General features: G+C 40.1%; 1 protein-coding gene across 1 annotated transcript in view; it reads left to right on the top strand.

Annotated features, from left to right (window-relative positions):
• Positions 1-23,868, top strand: part of LOC136885973 (uncharacterized) — a 33,153-nt gene extending 9,285 nt beyond the window's left edge. Inside the window, exons 2-4 of the mRNA XM_067158680.2 lie at positions 11,472-12,615; positions 17,029-17,341; positions 23,150-23,868. Coding sequence (XP_067014781.2) covers positions 11,472-12,615; positions 17,029-17,341; positions 23,150-23,523 — 1,831 coding nt within the window. The 3' untranslated portion in view covers positions 23,524-23,868. The remainder of the gene's footprint in view (positions 1-11,471; positions 12,616-17,028; positions 17,342-23,149) is intronic.
• The last annotated feature ends 2,219 nt before the right edge of the window (positions 23,869-26,087 follow it).

Raw genomic sequence — 26,087 nt, 5'->3', positions numbered from 1 at the left:
ATAAATAATGCTATGTTTCTGTAGAGATACTGAAGATAACCTTCTTCTTCTTTAGTTTTGGCCGACTGTAGACCACATTAATTTGAATTCAGCTTCATCTGTTTCTGGGCTTTAGGCCTTTCACTCTGCATTCTCCTCCTTTCTTCTGTCCATGGCACTCGGGTACGGGATCTTTTCTTGAAACCTTTTTGTGGCCTTGATCCTTGACTTGTAAGCATCCTTGTTGTTGATTTCCATTCCTTGTATTCCCATTTCTTCCAGGTACCTCTTCATCTCTTAGTACCAGCGCACTGTAGTTTTCCTGATTTCAAAAAATCTTGTTATCTTATTGGTTATTCTTCCCGGGTTCATTCTGTAGATATGTCCAAAGAACAAGGCTCCCCCTCTTCCGGATGGATATCGTGAGATCCTTTCCATCTTGTGAAGATAACTTTATTAAAGATGGTTCCTTTTTTTTTTTGGAAAATAATATATTTATAAGGCTGTAGAAGCTTACTTCAGATGGCATGCTGGAATATCTCCCTCTCTCTCTTTCAAAGACTCCCTAGGCCTCAATACTTACACCATTGGGGTCTGAAAATAATAAGAGTTGACCAAGGGAGGTCTGATAGGACCCTCCTGTCTCTCTCTCTCTCCCCCCCATGCCGATCGATCTTTGGCCAGTTGCGAAGCCTGGAATAAAGACTTTCCAACCAGAGTCCTTATCTCATCGATCCACTTTGCAGGTGCTGTTCCATGAGGTCTTCCTGATACTTTCCCTTCTACCACCATCTTCTCCTTGGCTTCCTTTCCCCTTCAACATCATCCAAATATTGAATATTTTATGTGATAATAATTTCCTAATGTACCACTAATATTTGTTTGTTGATATTGATATTATCAATGGTGATATAATAGTTCTTTAACACTAGAGCAGCGGAAGGGATCTAAATGACATCCACCTTCAATTTTTCTTTAATAACGTGCGCACTCTTATATCGTTTCTCTTCAAATATCTTTACTTTTTGTAGCTTTTTGTCCTGTTTATGGTGATCTGTTGCATCCGGCAAAATATTTACATTTTCGTAGATTTTTGAGGTGGCATACCCTGGACAGTGGAAGGGGTCATTTTGACACCTGTACAATACCTTATTACAAAGCAGGAGTTTACATTGCCAGACAACAGTGTGTACATGGCCTGGATTATTAGTACTATTGAGCCCAGCTGTCAGGTGAGTGTTCAAGTTAATGGGATTATTTTATTCATCTCATCATTTAGAAAATGTTCTTCCTACAGACATGTGTTACGATTATCTTTCTACTGAGGAGGTGACTCATATGCTAGAAAATGCCAGTGTTGAATCTCAAAGTGAACTATCGAATTCACATGACGATTTTTTTGCTAGAGACAAGCGAGTCTAATGAGGATGATCATAATGAGACTGAGGATGAATTATCAGCAGGAGAAGTCGAAAGTGCTAATCTGCCTCCAAACTCGCCTCAAATGTCTCAATCTCAGTTTGGTGTTTCATCAGTGAAAATGGTCGCTCGAGACGGAACCGATTGGGAGGTCTTCGATTTAAACTCCAGAACCATCTTGCAACAGACTGGGAACACACAGTACACCTTGACAGCGCACCAAGGAAAGAAGCAAGACCATCCTTCTTCTTAGCACATGGCACGCTCAAGTAACAATGAGTAAAGAATGAAAAAAGAAGCCAGAAACTGTAATTACAACGGCATGAATCACGGAACAAGCAAGGGCAACAACAAGAGGAAGTTGTAGGACCCATGTTTTTCATTTTCTCAAAGTATTTCTGGAAATGTATGATCGTTGTAATGTGGATGACTGACTAACAAAAGGTGTTCAATTGGTTAATTTTGTGAAAACTTGTTAGAGAAACAAAAACACGATGCAGTTGTTTGTGATTATGCATGTGGCCATGTGTCCATACACTAAAGTCAGGTCAGGTCTTTGTGTGTAAAATAAATTTGTGGAAACACAGTAGAATAAAATACATCTCTTATTAAGTTCTAATTTGAACATTTCCAAGCATTTCTTATGATGGGTCAAAATAACACTTTACTGCTGTTCTAGTATTCTAAGATTCTCAGCTGTTCTAGTGTTGAATTTAGTCTAAACAAATGAAAATTGCTATATTGTTTGATATTGTAATTAAGTTAGACTTTGATGATCGTTGATGAAGAGAATGTACATTGTTATGAAAACATGTTCGATGAATGAATAGTTCCAATCATAAAAAGTGTATTGACAAGGTGGATACAACCATAATACTATTTTAAATAGTTTTTAATAGGTTTACCAACTTCAGTTTCATATTCTTGGTGATTATCTTGTCCCTCCATATCTTGCCGAGTTTGGCAGTTGCCACACGGGCAAGGGCAAGGCGTCTCCTAATCTCATCTGAGCAGCCTCCGTTGTCGAGACTAGAGTTCTCAGCTAGATGAATCTTTCCACCACCTCAAACCCACCTGCTCTACTCATGTGTAGCAGGTTGTTGATTGGCCTGGGTGTTTCTTACCTCTAGTTTGATGGTTCTGAAAAGAATTGTTACTTGTTATGTTTCTGGGCATATTGTGTATCACCTTTAACGCTGTTACTCGTTTAGCACCACCCGGGGGTCACGTGTAGGGTAATTTGAGCCAATACCTACTGACGTGAGTAACTTTCACTGAGCTCGATAGCTGCAGTCGCTTAAGTGCGGCCAGTATCCAGTATTCGGGAGATAGTGGATTTAAACCCCACTGTCAGCAGTGCTGAAGGTGGTTTTCTGTGGTTTCCCATTTTCATACCAGGCAAATGCTGGAACTGTACCTTAATTAAAGCCACGTCCGCTTCCTTCCCACTCCTAGCCCTTTCCTATTACATTGTCGCCATAAGACCTATCTGTGTCGGTGAAACGTAAAGCCAATTGAAAAAAAAAGTAACTTTCAACTTAATATTGAAGGCATAAGTTCTGCCAAATGCGAGTATCTGCAAAAACAACTGCATGACCTTAACATTGATGTTCTCAGCATTCAAGAAACCCATACCAAAGATGAACAGGATATCCAGCATAGAGGACGAATATCCGGTTATACACTGGTCGAAGCTGTCGACCATCCACAATATGGAATAGCCACTTACGTGAAGTCAAGTTTAAATGGAGTGCAAATAATTGATTGCACTGAAGATGGCCACATTTACATTATAGCAATTCAGATAAATGACTTTAAAAATGTCAATCTCTACAAGCCTCCACGTGTAAATTGGGCTCCTACAGTACTGCTGGCATTTGATCACCCTTGTATATACACTGGAGACTTCAACAGCCATCACACAAACTGGCGGTATGACACCGTGAATGCGAACGGGGAGTCTCTACTTCTATGGGTAGAAACTAACAATATGCATTTGGTTTTTGATGTAAAAGACAAGGGAACCTTCCACTCTGTACGCTGGAACAAGGATTACAACCCAGACTTGACATTCGTGTCTAAAGATCAACTAGACCAACCACTCAACACCACTCGCACTGTTCTGTCCAACTTCCCAAACAGTCAACACTGACCTGTTATGGTGGAAATCGGTTTGAAAATTTCCCCTTGTAAACTCAGTGCCCTTACCCAAATGGAACTTCCAACGAGCCAACTGGGATGGATTCACAAAAGACCTTGACTCCAGTCTAGCTGCGGAGAATCTTCAGCCGACAGCAAATAACTACGACAAATTTGTTAAACTAGCTATCAAAGCTGCTAAGTCCAACATTTAGGGGTTACAGAAAGGAATATGTACCTGGATGGGATGAAGACAGTGAGTTTTTATACCAAGAATACCAAAGTTCTGGAAATCAAACATTGGGCTCACAGCTACTCCATTCTTTAAATAAGAACAGACGAGAGAAATGGGAAGCTACACTCAAAGAAATGAACTTTGCAAAGTCAGGCAAGAAAGCTTGGAGAATCTTGAATGGGTTAACTGGCAAGCAACACCCCAAAAAGCCGCATCCTAAACTGAGTCCTGACATTATTGCCAACAGGATCGTAGACCTCACAAGGACAAAGAGGGACAAGAATCATACCAGAATAGTAAAATGTAACCTTTCTAAACTAAGCACAGTGCCCTGAGAAACAAGCCGCTTTCCAGACCCTTTTCCACAGTGGAAGTAGAAAATGCAATTAAACAACTGAAAATTGGCAAGGCTGCTGGTCCCGACATTATCTACACTGACTGACAGTGACAATGCAACACCAAGGAGGAGTGGTTCGAAAGGGGTGAAAGTTGGGGAAAAAACAGAGACGGCACGGACGAATAATTGATGTTTATTTCAAACCGATATGCAGGTTACACAATGCGCACGGCATCGACTCAGTAGGATGTAGGACCACCGCGAGCGGCGATGCATGCAGAAACACGTCGAGGTACAGAGTCAATAAGAGTGCGGATGGTGTCCTGAGGGATGGTTCTCCATTCTCTGTCAACCATTCGCCACAGTTGGTCGTCTGTACGAGGCTGGGGCAGAGTTTGCAAACGGCGTCCAATGAGATCCCACATGTGTTCGATTGGTGAGAGATCCGGAGAGTACGCTGGCCACGGAAGCATCTGTACACCTCGTAGAGCCTGTCAGGAGATGCGAGCAGTGTGTGGGCGGGCATTATCCTGCTAAAACAGAGCATTGGGCAACCCCTGAAGGTACGGGAGTGCCACCGGCCGCAGCACATGCTGCACGTAGTGATGGGCATTTAACGTGCCTTGAATACGCACTAGAGGTGACGTGGAATCATACGCAATAGCGCCCCAAACCATGATGCTGCATTGTCTAGCGGTAGGGCGCTCCACAGTTACTGCCGGATTTGACCTTTCTCCATGCCGACGCCACACTCGTCTGCGGTGACTATCATTGACAGAACAGAAGCGTGACTCATCGGCGAACACGACGTTCCGCCATTCCCTCATCCAAGTCGCTCTAGCCCGGCACCATGCCAGGCGTGCACGTCTATGCTGTGGAGTCAATGGTAGTCTTCTGAGCGGACGCCGGGAGTGCAGGCCTCCTTCAACCAATCGACGGGAAATTGTTCTGGTCGATATTGGAACAGCCAGGGTGTCTTGCACATGCTGAAGAATGGCGGTTGACGTGGCGTGCGGGGCTGCCACCGCTTGGCGGCGGATGCGCCGATCCTTGCGTGCTGACGTCACTCGGGCTGCGCCTGGACTCCTCGCACGTGCCACATGTCCCTGCGCCAACCATCTTCGCCACAGGCGCTGCACCGTGGACACATCCCTATGGGTATCGGCTGCGATTTGACGAAGCGACCAACCTGCCCTTCTCAGCCCGATCACCATACCCCTCGTAAAGTCGTCTGTCTGCTGGAAATGCCTCCGTTGACGGCGGCCTGGCATTCTTAGCTATACACGTGTCCTGTGGCACACGACAACACGTTCTACAATGACTGTCGGCTGAGAAATCACGGTACGAAGTGGGCCATTCTCCAACGCCGTGTCCCATTTATCGTTCGCTACGTGCGCAGCACAGCGGCGCATTTCACATCATGAGCATACCTCAGTGACATCAGTCTACCCTGCAATTGGCATAAAGTTCTGACCACTCCTTCTTGGTGTTGCATTTGCTCTGTCAGTCAGTGTATAATGAATTTATTAGGAACATGGGCCTGCATTGTATATACTGGCTCACTTCTCTCTTCACTTACATACTCCAAGAGAGCAGATTGCCCAGACAATTCAAACTGTCAAAATTTATAGCCATTCTCAAACCTGGCAAACCTGAGGACAGTCCCGAAAGTTATCGACCAATAGCACTGCTTAGTTGTATATTCAAGTTTCTTGAACGAATCCTCCTAACCAGAATAGCTCCGTTCATTGAAGCTGTTACTCCTTCTGAACAAGCTGGATTCAGACATGGACGAAGCTGCACCGATCAAGTTCTTGCCCTAACTACTCATATCGAAGCTGGTTTTCAAGGACAACTAAAATCAACAGCTGTTTTCATCGACTTGACAGGTGCATATGACTTTGTTTGGCGACAGGGACTGATCTACAAACTACTGCAAGTTGTACCAAGTCGAGAAATCGTGAATCTAATATCTAGCATGCTCAGTGAAAGACAATTCGAAGAATTTCTAGGCAACACTAAAAGCCACAAACGAAAACTAAATAATGGTCTACCACAGGGATCTGTTTTAGCACCATTGCTATTCGATTTGTACATTCATGATTTACCAACCACAACATCAACTAAGTTCATATATGGTGATGACATCGTACTGGTAGCACAGTGTAATAACTTTGAAGACGGTGAACAAATTCTTACAGAGGACCTCAAGAAGATGTCAACTTTCTTTAAGACCTGGAGATTGATCCCCAGCACAACAAAAACTGAAGTATCTTATTTCCATGTAGCGAATCGTGCTGCAAACTACAAACTAAGAGTTCTGCTCAATGGACGAACGCTGAGGTACAATCCTTTCCCAAAATATCTTGGAGTCACTTTAGATAGAACCCCGAACTTCAAAGAGCACATTACTAAGCTTTCTCATAAAGTCGCCGCAAGAAACAACATACTGCATAAGCTCTGTGGTACCTTCGGGGAGCCTCTGCTGATTGTCTATGTTTAACTGGCATCAGCCTTGTCTACTCGGCTGCTGAGTACTGTGCTCCTGTCAGGTTGGAAAGTGTACATGTGAAGAAGGTGGACACAAAATTGAACGATACAATGTGTTGCATTATTGGTACCATCAAATCAACTCCATGTCACTCGTTACCTGTGCTGAGTCACATCCCTCCACCTCACTTAAAGCGGAAGCAAGCTCCACTAAGGGTAGCTATGAAAATCTTTGCATCACCCTCTTTGCCACTGCACCAAGAATTCCGTCACTGCAGCGACTGCAATCCAGAAGACCAGCAAGTGTCACTGCAGGGCAACTCATTGCAGATGGATTTGACTTAAATGAAAGCTGGAAGCATGAGTGGTCAACAAAAACATTGGGAACAAGTGTCCACCATCTTGATCCCACAAAGAAGCCAAACGCTTTTGACCTACCAAGGAACCTCTGGTGCCGTATCAACAGGTTAAGGAATAGACATGGTGGTTGCAATTATTTCAGATACAAGTGGGGTTGGATCAGTTCACCAATGTGTGATTGTAACCTGGAAGAACAGACGATTGAGCACCTGGTCCAACACTGTCCTCTTCATTCGTACCCTGGCACTCCTGATGATTTGTTCGCTCTCACACCCGGTTTAACTGAATGGCTGAAAAGGATGGACTTTAAAGTTTGATTTTGCCTTGTATATATATTGTATAAAATCACCATACGATTGAATAATAGATTGGCCTGTCCACGATCATGACTTTCATCTTGCTGTTGTTGATCTCAAGGCCATACTCCATGTTCATTATTATCAGTCCATCCATAAGTATCTTCAGTTCCCTGCCACTCATCATTATGAAGTAAGTGTCATCTGCATGCCTCAGGTTGCTGATCGTTTTGTCTCTCACTCTGAAGCCGCCTTCCCCATTCAGGACCTTCCTCATGATGTGTTCAGAGTAGATGTTGTATAGTATAGGTGACAAAATGCATCCTTGCCTGACTCCTGCTTTGGTCTTGAAAGTGCTGGAGAACATTTCGTTGGTTCTGTTAGTGTAAAGTCAGGTGATCTGGAACTCCCATGTTCTGGAGTATGTCCTTCATTGAGTCAATTGCCTTCTTGTCGTTAACAAAGCACAGGAATGTCGGGATGTTGTACTCTCGGGCCTTTTCACAGTCTATTGAACTTTCAAGATCTGTTCCCTTGTGCCCTTGTCTGGCACGAACACCTTCTGCTCTTCAGCTATGTGTGGCAGAAGGAAGGCTTTTAGTCTCTTGTTGATGGTGTGGAGAAGAACCTTGCTAACATGACGGATCAGTGCCACTGCCCTATAGTTGTTGCAATCTGTGGGTACTTCTTTTTTTAATCGCCCTCAATCTGTTACATTAAGCACGTCAGGATATTTAATCTGATCAGAACACCTTGAAGACCTTGGCCTCACATGATGCAATTTTGCAAAGAATTTGATTTTCTCCTGTTTCCTGATACTCTTGAACTTCAGTGATGAATAGGGTTCGGAAGTTTAAGACCTAAAGAAGCACAAAACATGCAAGCAAATATGCCCTAAAAACTAGCTAAATATGACCTAAAAAAAACTATAAACATACAGTAAATGTCTTAAATGCCTAAACGTGATCAGCATTAATACACCAGACACATTTAATCATACAAACATTTTTTTTGCTAGTGGTTTTACGTCGCACCAACACCGATAGGTCTTATGGCGACGATGGGATAGGAAAGGCCTAGGAGTTGGAAGGAAGCGGCCGTGGCCTTAATTAAGGTACAGCCCTTTCCTATCCCATCATCGCCATAAGACCTATCTGTGTCGGTGCGATGTAAAGCCTCTAGCAAAAGGAAATTAGAGTGGATAAGGAAGAACTAGAAGTAATTCTGGACAATTTGCAAAACAAGGCAAGAAAATTCAAGAAACTGAAAAACATAAAAATAAGATTTAAATCAAAAATAGACCAATGACATACAATAAAAAGGGTATTTACAAATGTGGAACGAAAGAAAAGATCACAACAAATGCTAGGCTACTGAGCAATTCGAAAAGAAAATTTATCGAAGAAGATGACGAGAAAATGGTTGACTGAAGTAGTCTAATGAGGTCATAAGAGCAAAATAATTATTTATTTAATTATATATATAAATAATTATTTTGCTTTTATGACCTGTTAGGTTCTTCAGTCTGCAAAAACTAATTTTGAATAAATCCATTTTCAAACTATCTGAGAAAAAGAAAACATACGTTAACAGAATTGTACCTGGAAAAAAAACCCACCTTAATTAAACGTAATTGAAAAAATATGGCTTCAGATACAGGTAGGCCTCGTTATACGTGATAGTTATGTTCCGCGGAATTGCCGCGCATACTGAATTCGCGTAAATCGAGAGTCATTGTATATGTAAAATATAGGGTTAGGTTTCTCTTTACTCACATATTAAAATAGCAGAGATTCTTAGTATTTTTACAAACAAACAAAAAACCATTATCATGTTTTAATGCAAAATTTATGCACTTAAAAATTTAATACTGAAACACACAATAATAAACTAAACTCTGCATACAAGCTCTTGCCTTTAGCTTCAGTAGCATTCCAGAGAGAGGCGTGTGTTGTTGGTTGTGATCCTCAATCCAATGGCTTAGAGCATTTTTTCCCATTCTTTCCATCGCTTCCGAGCGAGATTTGGTCACTAGTCACACCTCCATTAGTAGAAGATTGAGCAGTTTTTCGAATTGATTGCGCATTGTCACGAATAGTTCTTGCAGTGGATTCACTAAGTCCCAAAGCACGCTGAATATCAACAATACGCTCACCCTTCTCATAACAATCCAAAACTTCTTTGTTTCTAATGAATACGACTTTCGTACACGATTCTTTCCTTTTACCCAACATTTTAAATATGAAACCTGTCAGGTGCAACTTCAAAGCTCTATTGACTGGAACTGACAATTTACATCTCGACAAACACGATAGAAGATGCCTATAAAGATGCACTTGCCCCGTTTAATCTTGGCGCGCAATGTAGTTTAGGTAACAGAGTTCGAAATGCATGTCTGTACGTGCCTTAAAGCATTACAGTTTCCATGTACAGTTAACAGATGGCAACACTAGAGTTGAAACCAAAATCGTGCATAGGTATGTGAAATCATGGATAATGAATCAGCGTATAACGGGTCGAAACGCATGTCTGTACCCGCTTTAAGGCATTACAGTTTCCACGTACAGTTATTAGACGGCAACACTAGGTTTAAAACCAAAATTGCGCATATGCAAAATCACAGATAATGAATCCGCGTATAGCGGGGTTTATGTGTATCACAAAAAAAAAATTTGATTATGTCTGGTCGGCTAAACAAGACCACAGAGCTAGTTGCAAATATAGGATTGTGGAGGTGCTTAGTTACAGCTGAGGCTTGCAACAGTCAATAACGAGTAAACTAGTGTCCTCATCCTGAGGTGGTGCAGCTCTTTTCAGGCACACCCCCAGTGGAGGAGAGCTAAATGTCCCATTTTAATCACATACCAGCCTTCCTGTCATTCTTAAATTTCTGGCAGTACCTGGAATTGAACCTGGACCTGCATGGATGGCAGCTCATAATGCTAACTGTTGTGCTATGGAGGCTGACCTACAGAGCAATCCATATAAACCTGAACTACTTTAATTTATAGCATTTGAATCAGTAGGACACATGTGCAACTTTGGGAGGTGATAATACACAATTGGGAGATTACATACATATATACATAAGATAAGATAAAGTTCGTTAATCCGGGATGGCACAAATTTTTTGAGATTATTCGGGCAGCAAAGAAACTGGTTACAAGTTGCATGGAAACATTAGACGTATGACAAATGGCTCCATCTTGTTGGAAATAACCTTCTGTGTTTTGTGGATGATATGGGGGTTTACAGCAGCCCAATATCTGTTCTTTTGTGTGTTGATGTAACCTGACAGATGAAACCGTGCCTCATCTCTATACCAAGTTATGGAGAGAGTGTCTGGACGTTGAATAATAAACCCCTGAAACAGTCGACAATAATGCATTCGTTTCTCATTATCTACTTCTTTCATATTCATATAGGTCGTATACATTCTGTATGGTCGCATCCCCGATTTCTTTGCAGCTCTGTGGTTTGTGCCATATGAAATGCTTGGGTCAGTCAACGCAACGATTTCTTGGTAGAGTTCTTGAAGCGTCTTTGAACGTTATCAATAGTCTCTGCACTCACTGATGGCCTTTGTTTACCACTGTCACTGTTTAGTACACCAGTTGTCTCCAGCTTCCTTACAATCAATAAAATTGTTGCCTTAGTTGGAACATCACGCACATTGAATTCTCTTCGGAATGCCCATTGTTCTAACCGATGATTCTGTCTTTCAGTATGTTTTCACAATAAAAACACACTCTTGAAGTGTGTACTGCATGTTTCCGTTACAACTGCCAGCTAAAGACTGCGAACGAATTATTAATTTGCCAACAGTACTCGTTATTGTCATGATAGTCAACAAAATTGTCAACAACGGTCAGCGGTACTGATTCTCCCAGAGCCACTAAGATCCTTTGAACAAATTTCCAGTTTGTACGGGCTTTCAGAAGGAATTATCACCTATTAACCTATTAAAAAAGTAGTTCAGGTTTATATGGATCGCTCTGTGTAATGAGGATGCAGGTATGTTAATTGAATTTTCAGGTGACATGATCTAACACATTACAGTTATTCAATGGAAATGCAGACAAAGCTGGCAACATTGGAAACTCACATCCTAAGTACTTGAAATGATCTTCCTGTTCCAGTTTTCTATTTCCTACCTGATATTCAGTCTCCTCAGGTTTCAGTTTGTAATGTAATATTTTTCTTTCTTGTTTTCTAGGACGCCAAGACACTCGGACAAATCGTGGAAGGAACTTCCCCCTTCACCTTTGAAACGCAAGTATGAATCTTGGAAGGCTCGAAATTCATCTAGTCATATCAGTGCTGCTCGTACTGAGAGTACTGATCCTGAGCAAGAAAACGTGAAACCTTCATCAAACAGCACAGCCAAGCGATCAAAACGAAACATAACCATTGTTTCTGGTGTGAAAAAGAAACATCGTCACAGTCAGTGTCACGAACAACCAAAAACTTCTAAACCTACCTCAGAGAAATCAACCAAGAAACAAAAAATTATTCAAAAGGAAAAGAAACCGTGTGCTCAGTGTTATTGTCCTGATATTTATATAGAAACCGAGAACAAGACGGATGGTTCAACAGTTACTGGGAATGTATACATTGATACCAAGGGCTGTGAAATAAGAACATGCTCTGGATGTTGTGGAGATCATAGCGAAATTGAAGGGTTACCTTCGCAAGGTTCGTTAGGGGATGGTGAGGGTCTTTCAAGAAAAACATTAGATTCACAATCAGCCTCTAACATATGTCCTGTTGCTGAAAGTGTTCATTTCACAACACCATGCAGTTCTCCTCATCTGGTGAAATCTCTTGAAGATGTTTACTCTGTTTTAAATTATTCTCCAGAATCGGTATTTCTGCGGCGATTCAAGAAAAGGGCAGAGTTGCTTCAAAGGAAATTCCAGGCAGATCCTGTTGAAGACAAGAAGTCAAAAACTGCTAGAGAAAATAAGGCTCAACATGATAGTGATTCAGATCCGGGGCATGTGGTCAAGAAATTGCATGGAAGGACTAGAACAAGACAAGTTCCAACACGTGTAGTGTGTTCGAATCGTAGTAAAAGATGTGCATCGAAAATAAAATCTGCCCAGGAAAAGCATCCAAGCTCAAGAATTACACGAGTTCCAGTTCATCAGCTATGTTCTTGTCGATGCAGAGGTGATCGGACAGATACAAGATCTCCAAGAGAAAAGAAATCGCCTCAAAAAGCAGAAGCTGAACACATTCCAATTCTCCCACTTCATTCGTCTCGAGATGGAAGTGTTGATACAGGAGGAATTCCTGCTAGAGATCAATCACGATTTGCTTTGCGAGATCTAGAACATAAATCTTGCGCTGAAAGAGAGGTAATGTGATGTGTAGGAAATATAATTTATAGATTTTTAGGCATTGTGTGTTCTTGTCTCCTCTCTCCATTGCTCCCTTTTCCTGCAGTGATATACCATTGTATTTTTCCAATTATTCATTCTTGTTTATGTTCCTATCTTTCTACATATGATTTGATTTGTCACTTGTTTGTGCCTCTTCATCTGTTAGATTGACCCGTGTGGATACTTGTCTTCTGTGTTTTTCCTGTGTTCCAAATCTTTCTTCACCTATATTCATTTTTATATTCTTACCTCTTCCCTTCTTTTTGTGAGTTTTAACTGGCTTCCTTCTTATCTTACATGTCTCTGAAGGTCAGTCAAGATGGCCTCTCAGTGAGTATTGAAGCCCGCCCTCTTGGGAAAGTAGAAACAACCCTATCAAGGGTTCACAAGAAATTGTTGTAGAAGAAGAACAGGCATTGATCAGGAGTGTATGCAGTGTATGAAAATGTGGAGATAATCCCAGTCATCTTTTTTGCTATTGGCTTTACGTCGCATCGACACAGATAGGTCTTATGGTGACGATGGGACAGGAAAGGGCTAGGAGTGGGAAGTTAGTGACCATGGCCTTAATTAAGGTACAGCCCCAGCATTTGCCTGGTCTGAAAATGGAAAACCATCTTCAGGGCTGCCAACAGTGGGATTCGAACCCACTATCTCCCGAATACTGGATACTTTTTTCCTTCATATTTGTTCTCATCTCCTCATTCTGTTGCTCCCTATTCCCACAGTGAACTGCCATTGTGTTTATCATGACTTGATATGTCACTTGTTTGTTTCTTCTCATTACGCAATTTTGTAGATTCTAATAGATTACAAGTATGTCACCAGCTATGTCTGACTTGCTGCAGAAATCTCTGCACCACTTAATATCCAAGTTGACGTTCATCAGGGATCAGCTTTATTTCCACTTTTCTTCATCCTACGCATAGTACTACTGGACATATGACTGTTTTATAAATCTTTGATTTGAAGTACAATGGGATCTTCCAATCAAAAGAGGACTCCATCTTCCAGTCATTAAATTGCAATCCGTATTTGCCAAAGTGACTTTTCCGATGTTAGTCTAGCTGTTTTAGTTCTTGCCAAGATTCACAGGAGACTATGATATCGTCAGCATAAACCAGAGTCCAACGATGTGGTGTCTGCAACTCTGCAGTGAGCATGGCGAAGGTGTACAGTGAGGAAAGGTAACCCACTACTGTATTGTCTGGATTTTATCAAATTTCTTTGGGTCTGGGTGCTCTGGTACGTGACACAGTAGCCATGATCGAAGAGTTCTCAAACCACTTAATAATCATCATCCCCAGTTGCAGTAATGACCTGTGAAACATAAATTTACAGATTTTCTGCAAAGGTAATTGAAAATTTTTACCAGACTAAAACACAGACTCCTGACACACACACAAACAAACAGCATAAAAACCTAGGCACACTTGAGACCCAAATTCATGACCCACTGCTGAGAACACTAAATACTGTCACACTGAAAATCACATGTACTTAAAAACGAATGTATTTAATGCACAGAACCCAAACTACACAAACGGATCTTAAGGCTAAGACGGGATTGGAAGCAAACCCTGCCCAAGCACCAAAAGGTCGGCTCTACAAATGAACCGAATCTGGGACTGAGATGGAACAGGTACCAAACTCCATCCAATTTCTGGACTGCCACACCACACAATCTAAGGCCAAAAACCACACTCACCTTCACAACCTAAGGCAGACTTGCAGACTTGAAAAGCCTGACCCTGAGTCACACATCAGTACCTCACTTGTAATTCAGTGCTTTAATTGCCTGAAATTACATCACTCCACACCTTCATGCTAGGAAACCACCACCACGCTGATTATAAGATGCTGCAGAACCAGGCAATATGTACCAGTTGCCAAGGCAATCGCACCTCTTCTTTCACTAGCTGCCCTTATATTAAAAAGGCAATTTAAGCACATTACACACCAAAATACCAGTACAAACATGTCAGACACATGAACACACAAACCAAAAATCCCCGATCACTTCCCCCACCCCTCTTGAGCCCCCCGCACCAGTACCTGTTCGAACCCCATCAATAGCAACCTCACCCGACTACTACAGACTCGCTTCCAAGCCATTCCTTCTTCTAACCGAGACAGCAGCAGCCCTGTTCACCACCTGGTTACCTTGCTTTCGAAGCACTGGAAGTAAGGGAAGAAGCTCAGGTGATGCCTAGAAAGATGCTACAACACTAAGCCAGTTACTTTCCAAATTGTAGCAAATGGTGCTAAATAATTTGCTCTTGAAAAGACTCATCAGACTTAACGACAGTTAACCCAGTGCCCGCCAAGATCCGATGTAAGCCGATGCTCTGTGAATCATAAAACTGCCATGATTCGATGAGATCCGATGCCATAAAAGCCAGTTTTCAAAGACCGTTTGTTCAGGCTTAATGTAACAGATGACTCTCGTCTGCATATTGGCTGATCCAAGGTATCTCTTAACTACAAGTAAATACCATTTTCTCTCTGACAAAGAGAATATAACGTTCTTGTTTTCTATTTCTTTGAGAGGTTGGCACGCGCTGGCCATGTCATGCACCACGAACATTGCACGACAAGTTTTTTTGGCGCGAGGTATTGCTTTCAAGCGAAAGGGTAAGATGGTAAAATATTATTCGGTACACTTATGTGAAAAAATACATTCAGGCTATGGTGTTAGGAAGTGACAGTGATAACTTATATCTTCTAGCGAAGATGAAAACAATGAGACAGACAGGAACAGTTTATTTGACAGATATTAGGCCTAATGGTGTTATCCCTCCTCAGATTACTCCTACTGAAAGTGAAGATGACATTGATCTTAATGTTAGCCAGCGAAATGCAAGTCAACATGACGATGAACCTAACCTCAATTTTCAATTTCAAAAACTAAAATCATTTGGTCTTTTTTAAACAAGAGATTTAAAACTTTTAATATTAAGAAACGATAGAGTTTAGTGATTCTAACAGTGACATTAACATGTATGTGAAATAATTATTACTATAGCAAATATTAATTTTAATTTGCAAAATGAATCACAGAAAGTGGAAATTACTAATTAATTCTTTAAACAAAAGACATAAGCACCAACAAAGTAAATCACAGGACATATACAAGGATATATCTTGAATCATTATTTTTAAAAAAAGTATCTATTTAGCTTCAAAACTGGGGTGAGCACAAAATTTTCAGTAAGACCTTACATTTTGCCTTAATTTAGGTTGGCAGTTTTAGCAGTACTACAGCATTTTAGCTTGGGGGAGAAAGGGTTTTGCAACATTGGCAGCCATCTTGGATTTCCATGGTGACCTTTCCAGTTCACGGCAGTGACGGGAAGTAATTTTCAAACTCCGTTCTACAACAACACTAGGTGTTAGCAAAACATCTCCCCACCCACAACAGCACTGGTACAGCGTAAGGATACCAGATATATCGTACAAATACAGTATACACAGTTAAGCAATGTTGGGCATGGTCACTACTTGGATGGGCGACTGCTCCCTCACAAACACACACACATAAGGGAGCATAGTGAGAGCATCTCACTTACACTGTAAATGACATATATACTCATGTCATAACTCAAGATAACCAAAATTCAATTTTCAAAATTTTCTACCACTGCAACTGCACTGTGTCACCATATCGACTGTCTGAACAGAGGTACTTATTACTCCTTAACACTACTATCCACACATTCTGTAACACCAACTGGTTCAAGGTCGGCTATAGAACATTTAAATGAATAATAATGTTATTGTTTTTACCCACTAACTACTTTTTGACGGTTTTTGGAGACGCCGGGGTGCCGGAATTTTGTCCCGCAGGAGTTCTTTTACATGCCAGTATATCTACCGACATAAGGCTGACGTATTTGAACACCTTCAAATACCACTGGTCTGAGTCAGTTGGGGTCAGATGGCCAGCGCCTCAACCATCTGAGCCACTCGACCCAGCAATATAGAACACGACTAACTTCATTAGCGGAGTGCATAGATGCATCAGAGTTGAAAACAAACTCCCTCTTTCTGTCGTCCCTGCTAGAGGAAAAAGGCAAGGAGGTGGTAAACACTGGTTTCAGGGGGATACATTATTCTTCTGCCAGCTATGCTTGTAATGACAAGTTTCTTATGTTGTTCTCATTATTCTCAAGGGAAAGGAGGTGTGAGCTGTTATTAGTTGAAATTCATATCAAACTAGAAAAAATTCTGTGTGTTTCATGTAATGAAAGATAGGATCATAAGACATGATTAGTCACTTTTTCATTTCTTTTCCTTACTGATATGAACATCTGTTTTTCTATTCCCATAATATGTGCCTTTAGCAAACTTTCAGAATTTTTTGTATTAAAAAATAATTTCTTTCCACAGGACATATCACGATGCCGTTGTTGTCAAATTCTTGCTTCCCAACGATGCCCTTGCAAGGCCTGCAGATGTAGAACTATCCACAAGTACCTGAACGACCAGGATACAGCCTCAGAACTTGGTATGAGTGGAGGAGACTGTTGCTGTCCGAAGGCTCCAGATAACAAAGCTTGGTTTGAAGAACTGAAACGTTTTCGCTACAAGAACTGGTGTGAATGCCATGCTCACGATCATGATCACTTGCCTGAGAAGGGAATTGATCTCGATCTCGGAACTGATTTGTTCCAGTTGGATCCCCCACAACCAGAGGAAAGATGTAAGAAGTTTCATATATATATATATATATATATATATTGTATCTGTTCATGTATAGCAAGAAACTGCATTGAAAAAAAAAAGAAAAGAATAAGGAGTGGGATTAATTAATTCATTTTGCAGACTGAATTTTGAAAGACTATAAAGAAGATGTATTATTTATTTATTTATCGTGTCAGAAGTACAAAGTAAGAGAGACAAAAAATAAAAAAGGTAATTTTAAATATTGGTTGACCAAAAATTGGCCACGACAAGCGCATTTGGAGTTGCCCTCATTAGATCTTTAATGGTACAAGTGGCTGGAGAAGATGGACACAGTAGAAGATGCTCGTTAGTCTGCTTAGTACCACACTTGCAGTAAACTGTCTCCACAGGAAGGCCCCATTTCTGTAGGTTGGTCTTGCATCTCGTGGTGCTGGAGCGTAATCGATTGAGAGCCTTCCATGTTGTCCACTGTTCAGAATGTCCAGGAGGAAGTTCTTCCTTTGGAACCATCCATTCTCTCAAATGTTGACATTTTTCCCGCCACATTGAGATTCTTGCTTGTTGTGGTGTTCCTTTAAGAGCTTCAGTGGTTGTCAAGAAGCTCTTTCTTGATTTCAACCTAGGATGTGCTGGTTGACAGGCATACAAAGGATGGGCTTCCATAGTCATAGCCTTGCTTTTCTCATGCCTAGCAGCAATCTCACGTCGGATTTCGGGTGGTGCTATACCAGCGAGACAGTGGAGTTTATCTATGGGAGTAGGTCTTAAACAACCTGTGATAATACGGCAGGTGTCATTTAGTGCTACATCTATGTTTTTGGCATGGCTGGACTTATGCCACACGGAGCATGCATACTCAGCAGTGGAGTAGCACAGAAGAAGATGTATGTATGTTGCCTATTGTCCTACTGTATAGATTAAACTGGTTTAATGTAAGCCTTGAACACTTGGTACTAAGCAGCTTCGTTACGTTCATTATGCTGTAGTCTGATGTGGAAAGTGTGGGATAAGATGAGAGTAGAATAAACACTGGTAAAAGGAAGAAAATATAAAGATGAATACAGGTAGTAAAATATTAGGAACGCAGGACAAGTGCAAAAGAAGGAAGGGATCCCAGTGATATAATACAAGTACAGTGAAACCTCATTAGTCCTCATTAACATGTTTTCTCGCTTAACACATAAATACAAAGTCCCAATTCCCATTATATGAATTCGTAGGGGGCGGAAATTGATGTATTAAATCCCATAATAGGTTGCCCGCGAGCAGAATTTAATATATTAAATGGTCTGTGAGATCCACTGGCAGACGTAGTAATCAAAAAGCTCAACAGATGGCAGTAAACAACACTTATAGGTCTGGCTGAAAGGAGAATCCCCTGCTAGCTTTTTACAAGCTGTGAGAGGCTGATATGCTGCTGCAAAAGAAAGATGTGATAATATCCTACAGACCTCTGCGTTGGAGTACATCTATTCATATTCAAAAGTCTATCGTCTTTAGTCAAGCGTGCATTGTGAGTTTTGAGACGCTTTTTTGTGATTTATATAGCTATTTTGTGACATGGTTATTAAGAAGAGAGTTGGTGAGAAATAGATTGCTTCATTTTCGGACTCTACAGAAGTAGATGAAAGATTTTTTCCTTTGAAGAGTCCGAAGATAGAAATTCAAGTAGTGAGTCTTCTCAGTGCAAGAATGACTCATGGGCCCCACCGAACGAAGCAGCTGACAAAAGGATTGACTTGAGTAACTTCAAGTACCATTCCAATTTATAATATTAATCAAGGACCAATTTTACACTCATATTTTGACATAGCGACTGGGCCTACAGAGTACTTTTCACTTTGTTTTGATACCGAAATTTTTTCATAATTCACCAGGAAATCATAATTCATGGAAACAACAGGCAACACATCCATCTAGAACATGTAGAATCAAAGAGTGGTCATATCCAATACTATCCGATATAAGGGCTTTGATTGGCGTAATAACTTATTTGTGGAATGACTCTTATGCCTTTTTTGCAACAACATGCTGTCGCAAAAAAAAAATTGATAATATCCTACAAAACTCTGTGTTGGAATACATCCAATATTCTAGGTAATTATTTAATATTACATACATATGCATGTTCATAGCTAGTGTTCGATAATTCTGGATGAGTTTTAATTTGCCTTATTTTCGGTCTACTTACAGACATAAAACACTTCTGCCCGCGTAGGGTTAAATCTATATAAAAATATCTCACTTATCGCACATGTCACGAATTTTTGCTATTACTGCTTAGTAGGAATGCCCGTTATTTATTATGCAGTGTTTCTGTTGCTAAGGTTGACCCCAAGATCAAGTTCACCTATATTGCCACCACTTTTGAATTTGAACACAGCATGGTATTTGAAGAAAAGTCTCACAACTGTTCAAATTTTGTGTTATGTTATTTTCTTATTTTTATTAACAATTTTGCTTTACATCGTACCAACAATGATAGGTCGTATGGCGACGATGAGATAGGAAAGGCCTAGGAGTGGTAAGGAAGCGTCCTTGGCCTTAATTAGGGTACAGCCTAATGGGGACTCACTGAAAACCATTTTCAGGGTTGTCGATGGTAGGTTTTAAACCCTCTATCTCCCGGATGCAAGCTCACAGCTGCGCACCCCTAACCGCACGGCCAACTCGCCTGAGTTTAGTTACTTGCTTTTAAATATTAATGAAGTTATGTATCTCAATTTTAACGTCCCTTTTTTTTTGCAGTCATCGCATAATATCCATGTGTTTAACCCCCCTCCCTCTCTCGAGTTTTGTCCTCTTCATTTTAAGAAAATGAGGGGAAATTATGCAAGTAAATACAGTACGTCATACATCAATCTTCATTATAGACCAGGGTCAACCAACTGTTTGTACATGTGATGTCAGGTAACTCGTCACACACTCTCTCCACGTACTTTATTGTATTGTAACGTAACTTTATTAAGAACAACAACTTTATTTCTAGATATACAAACAAAACTTGTTATTTTTCAGTGCATCTTCGAAACAGACAGTGAGGAAATGAAGATTTGCTGTGTTTTGCAATATCATCCACTGTAAAATGAGTGTTAATAATAACATAATACACTTTTACAACAAAAATAGTAGGAAAGACAACCTGTGAAATTGAAACATACGTTTTACCTCATGATATCGATAGTCAGTGGCTACTCTTGCTTTTGCTTGATTTTTTAGGTCTTTTTTTCGTTTACTAGTATTTCAATATTTGGAGTTAATGTTTGAGAAATATGAAGTTTAAGAGCTTATTCAAATTGTGATCTGACAACTGGCTTCTCTGTTTTGGTTTAGTTGTTTCTAAAATAGAAAAGAGTCGTTCACAGGCATACACGGAACCAAAAAATACTCAACATTCTTGCTGCAAATCTCTAATTTTAAGTCTAGTTCAATGTTATCTGCAACAACTGAATATGGTGTGGTTAAAAGTTGAAAATCAGCTTCCAGACACTCCAAATTGTTAAATCTAGAATCATATTCCAAATAAAGGTTTTTTAATGATTTTGATATACTTATCAATATCATCAGCTGTAGCACATTAAAACACTACAAGCAGTTTCTGAAAATTTGGAATAGTTCTGTTCATGAACTAATACTCCCACAAACACAATTTTAATTTGAGCGATTTCACTCTGTCAAACATTTCTGTAATTATTAACCCTCGGGACGACGCGCCGCGGTCTTCGCTGTCTTTTTGACCCCACACATTTTTCTTTTGTTACTCTGTCTATGATTGTTACAGGACAGATTTCTCCCTCCACCATATCTACCCCGCAATCTTCCTCTAGTGTTTATAGCCAGGTAGCGCTCCCTAATAGCTCTTCTGTTGTCGCTGTGGATGTTTATGTGAGTGTGCGGTCCTTTCGACCGCAGGCGACTACTGCCGTTTGTTGAATTTGGTTCTAATCCTGGACGCGCAACTTTTCGTATACACAAATTGTTTGACTGTTTACTTGTGTTGTGAGTGAAAATGGATTCCGAAGAAGTTGATAGGATAAACAAATTGATTTATGGCATAGAAAAGGAAACAGAAAGACGAAGACTTTGTGTGCTACCTGCTCTGTGTGCATATGCCGGGAGCACACTGTCTTCACCTGTCAAGCCTGCAGCATGGGGACAGCAGGTGAAGATGAAGAAAATAAAGATGACCGTTTTATTTTCTAAGGACACAGTCAGCTCTCGAATATAATGAATAATGACAAATAAATTGTCTTTAGTGAACAGTAAATCTCTAATTGCTGTTACCCTTCTATCTGTTGTAGCCTTGCTCTTACCTTATTTATATTGCTGTAACTTTGTTTTGTACATATTTTTACTGATAGTTGTAAATTACTTGTACATTGTACTATACTTCTTTTACCAGTTTACTTTTGTGAATTCTGTGAATCTATGTTCTTCCCATTTCACTGTTTTTTGATGTGTGTTAAGTAGAACGTAACGTTAGTTATTGTAAAGCACTATTTAAATGTAAATAAATAATATTTGTATTTTTAATAATGAAAATAGAGGAAACAAAAATATAGCAACATAACAAAAATAAATAGCAAATTGAAATACAAAAAGGATATGGAATTCTTCCGCGGTCTTTTCCACCGCACGCGACGACTGACGTTACACTGCCTCGCGCAACGTCCCGAGGGTTAAACCTTTTCCCTGGGGAGAAACATTCAGAATGTTAAATGACCTGTTAAATCCGCTAGAAATGCGAGGTCACAAATCTACCTGCGATCTTGTAGTTCGGGGACTGGCACATTTTCTTGCTCCATAAATGTAGGTATGTATTGTCGTTGTTAAAAAAATGCATTGAGTACTTTGCCTCGACTAAGCCAGCACAATGGTAAGGCAAATCACCAATTTCACTGTCGCTTTCTGCTAGGAATTCGTTGAATTGCCCTTGAACTTATGAGGTTAGTGATTCAAACCACTGCAGTCATTACATTGCTCAGTTCAATGCTTTTCGCTCATAGGTTTTCGAAGTATATGATACAGTGAATTGGAACAAGTGTGTGAGCTGTATTAAGAGCCCAACTGCTCCATCAGTGCGTCCTGCCATAGAAGGCTATTGAAACTAGTTTGTTTCATGGGAAGGAAGCATTTTCAACAACACTTACAATGCAGTTGAAAATGTCGATGCCTTTTGTGGTATCCGTCATGGGCACTAAATCCAGTAGTTCCTCTCAAATTGTAAGGTTTTCATCAACCCCTTATGAAAACGGCTAGTTGGGCTGTGTCAGAAATATCTGTGATCCGTCGATTGCTAAGAAGAATGCCTGGGAGTTTTTCATCATTTCTGATCATTTGTAAGTGGTCATCATCAGATAGGCCTCAAATTCTTCTCGACACCGTTTGCGGGGATAAGATGGTAGCTTCAAACTCCTCATTGATGTTTGGACAAAACTCTTCACCTGCTAGCATTAAACATTCCTTTATAAAATCACCTTGACTGAAGGGTTTAAGTTTCTTTGTAACTAAATATGGAATTTTAAAACTCAACCACCGTGCTGAGTGGCTTTCGAAAATAAGAATTTCACTAATAAATTAATACTGTATATATCTAAGGAGACATGTATTTCGCCATAATAAATCAGAATCTATGGTATATCAGGTTTCTACTGCATAACATTATTTAAATTACTTTCTTCTTTTTTTTTTTTTTAATTCACTATATGTGGCCTCAGTTAGATACTTTTTTCTTTCCATTGAATGTGTTAGGGTCTATAATCCTTTAGTACACTAGCAACTGTGAACACCACATCTCATTATATTTCTTTTCCCTCTCTTTCAGGTCTTGAGCGGTTTGTGATAGGTGGCGTGGAGTACTTTATTCCGGGATATGCAGTTCCTTCAAAGAAGACAACATGTACTTGGGCCAAAGCCTCAACTGCTCAGTGTGAAGAGTCACCTCTCTCTAATAATTTACTAAAAGAAGTAAAAAGAAACAAAATTACTCTTCCCTCCAAACGTAAACCGAAGGAGACCAGTCCTAGATCTCCCTGGAAGGAAACGGTCAGAAAATCATCCAAAATTGTATCAAAGGGTACTCCGGGATTAAAACGACAACCATCCTATTTAATATCTCGGACCAGTTCAGTAACCAAGTACAAGGCACCTGTACCAACGAATACCTTCGCTTTACGATACCAAAGAGGGGTAATGTAACTTTCGTTGCCATAATATGTGTATAGTAACACTGTTTGAAGTCTTACAGAATGGCCACCTGTTTAGGAAGATTAGAAAGAAACCAGGAGTAGGAAGTGAGTAACGACTAGGAAGTTTCCTTTTCTCCTTGCCAAATACAGTAGATTTGTACTGTTAATAACATTCTGAAACGCTATGTGAAACGTGGCCAAAAAATGCCACATGAATATACAGTACCAGTAAATTGTACAGCGTGAAGCAAATGTCTAATGTTTCTTGCTAAATATTTATTGTATATACTTTTCATAAAATTAATTCAAGCACTCAACAGATTAACTAAAACATATATGATAAAAAACACAGCAGATTGCCATAACATTTATTCATTCAAAAGAAATGATTGGTCCTTTTTAAAGAGTCTTTCTCTTTCCCTAATTCATTCTAATCATTTTTTTTGCTTTGTAGTTATTTTAAGAGTTGGCAGCGACCTTCTGAGGGATAGGTGTTTTTTTTTTCTATCATGAATTCTTCATCGGTTTGAGCTGTTTTCTTGTTATGTATGCTTTTATTGTACTTCCAATTCTTTATTATGCTATGATAGCGTAATCTTCACAATCGTCAGGCGGTTAGAAACACTAACACAGGTTAGTTTCAGCCTGTTTCACCTACCTGCACCCTTTTAATAACAATTTAAAGATATTGCATTGGTTTTATGCCATTACAAAAGTAAATATGAGAGAGCTCAATAATGTGATTCATCTTAAAAATAATTTCTATTGGGTTTTGGCCAATGCAATGACAAGAGAATAAGCTATTTATTGCCAGGATCCATGGATTTTCATGGTAGGTAATCTCGATGTTTGTCAGCCCAGCACGTAGTTTAGATTCGACCAGACTGTGAATAAAGTTGTATTGAAAGGGAAATTTTAAATTACCGTGTGTGAAGCTTTTAAATTTTTGTCATATAATGAATATATTATTGTCTACCTCCTTGGCCAAATCGTCATTGTAGTGGTCTTCGATTCAGAGAGCCCCAGGTTCATTTCCCGGCCATGTATTTTAATTGTGTTTGGTTAATTTCTCTAGCAAGGGAACTGGGTGTTTATGACAGTCATAACACACATCTTCATTTGCTTGCAACATATCACCACAGATAGAGTGATTTGCATTACATTTTATGCCCAATACATAGAACTGAGGTAATTTTACATTAAAGGCAAGTTGCTGCATATTAGAGGGTCTCTTTAAGACAGGTTTTGCTTTACTTGCATATTTTTACACTGGTTTTGTGTTAGCTGTTTATCGTTAGAAATATCTAATTCACTGTCACTTGGTACCTATTATAACTGGTCTGTACACAATTAATCACAATTATCGGTAGCTGTCGGCTACAGAATATGCTGCGCCATGTTGACATCCGCACTGGAGCTCCAGGGAATAGTTCTACATATCGAACATTATTTTGTTAAATACATGAGGGTTTGAAGAAAGAAAGATACAGCGATAATTTATATTACATGACTGCACCGTTTGGAACTCCTAATCTCGTCCACAATTTCATTAATAATCAAGGAAATACGAGGTGCATAAAAGCGAGAATTTTCTTAGCCCGTCACGTACTTTTGACTATCACCTACTGTCAGCTGAGAAACGATGAGAATTCTCAGGGCTCATTACCCATGTGGCACATCATCTGCATATAAATGTTGAAATACTTTGTCGTCATGTAGGGCACGTTACCATGATTCTCGGAGCGTAAGAACACTTGTATATATACAAAGTTTCCATGGCTACAAAGACCGTACAATTTTTAAAAAATACATCAACACTAAAATCCAGCATCCCTCTACTTAATGACTTGATTAGAGGTAGTTAAAATTATAGCCAACAGATGGCACAACAAGCTACAAAACGATGCTCGTGCATAAAAACGGAGATCTTCACGGTCCATCAACAACTGCTGGCCGCAGCACTACGGAAATCTCCAGGGCTGGTCGTCAGTGTGTTAACAAATGGAATTCCCTCAATGTGGGTTGGTGCTGTCTGCCGTGGGAAGTAAAGAATGTGTCAGTAGCGGAGGGAAGTGTTGTGTATCGTGTGTGAGTTACAGGAATTTTAGAGACAGAACAATGATCTTGTCCCCAAGTCGTAGAAATTAACCATTCTTGGTCAGTAATCTCACCCGGACCTCCTCTTCTCCTCAACCTTGCATGGTTGGAGGGCAGCATTGTCATCCTCAAGATAGAGGTATTCTCTCCAATGCTAACTTCTTTACTGTTGCGTACGGTCATCTAGTCTTGATGTCCATCATAAATTCTTTTTTCTCTGTAGTTCAGTCCACATACTGACATGGATGTTGTAGAGTAGGAAAATATTATAATATTTTGATATTCCATTTTTTTTATATTACACTAGCTGATGTACCCGTGCTTCGCTACGGAATTCTAAATTTTGTACAGAATTCTAGGTTAGGTAGTGTAAACATTGTGAGCAAGATTGTATTAAGTTGCATAGCTCTTAACGTTGCCCAAGAAGCACGACGGGCAAGTCACCAATGTCTTTTCTCATATGAAGACTGGGTTGGG

Source organism: Anabrus simplex, chromosome X (assembly GCF_040414725.1).
Source record: "Anabrus simplex isolate iqAnaSimp1 chromosome X, ASM4041472v1, whole genome shotgun sequence".
NCBI classification, from domain to species: domain Eukaryota; kingdom Metazoa; phylum Arthropoda; class Insecta; order Orthoptera; family Tettigoniidae; genus Anabrus; species Anabrus simplex.
Note: the sequence above shows the minus strand (reverse complement) of the source record. Positions and strands in the feature narration are given on the sequence as shown.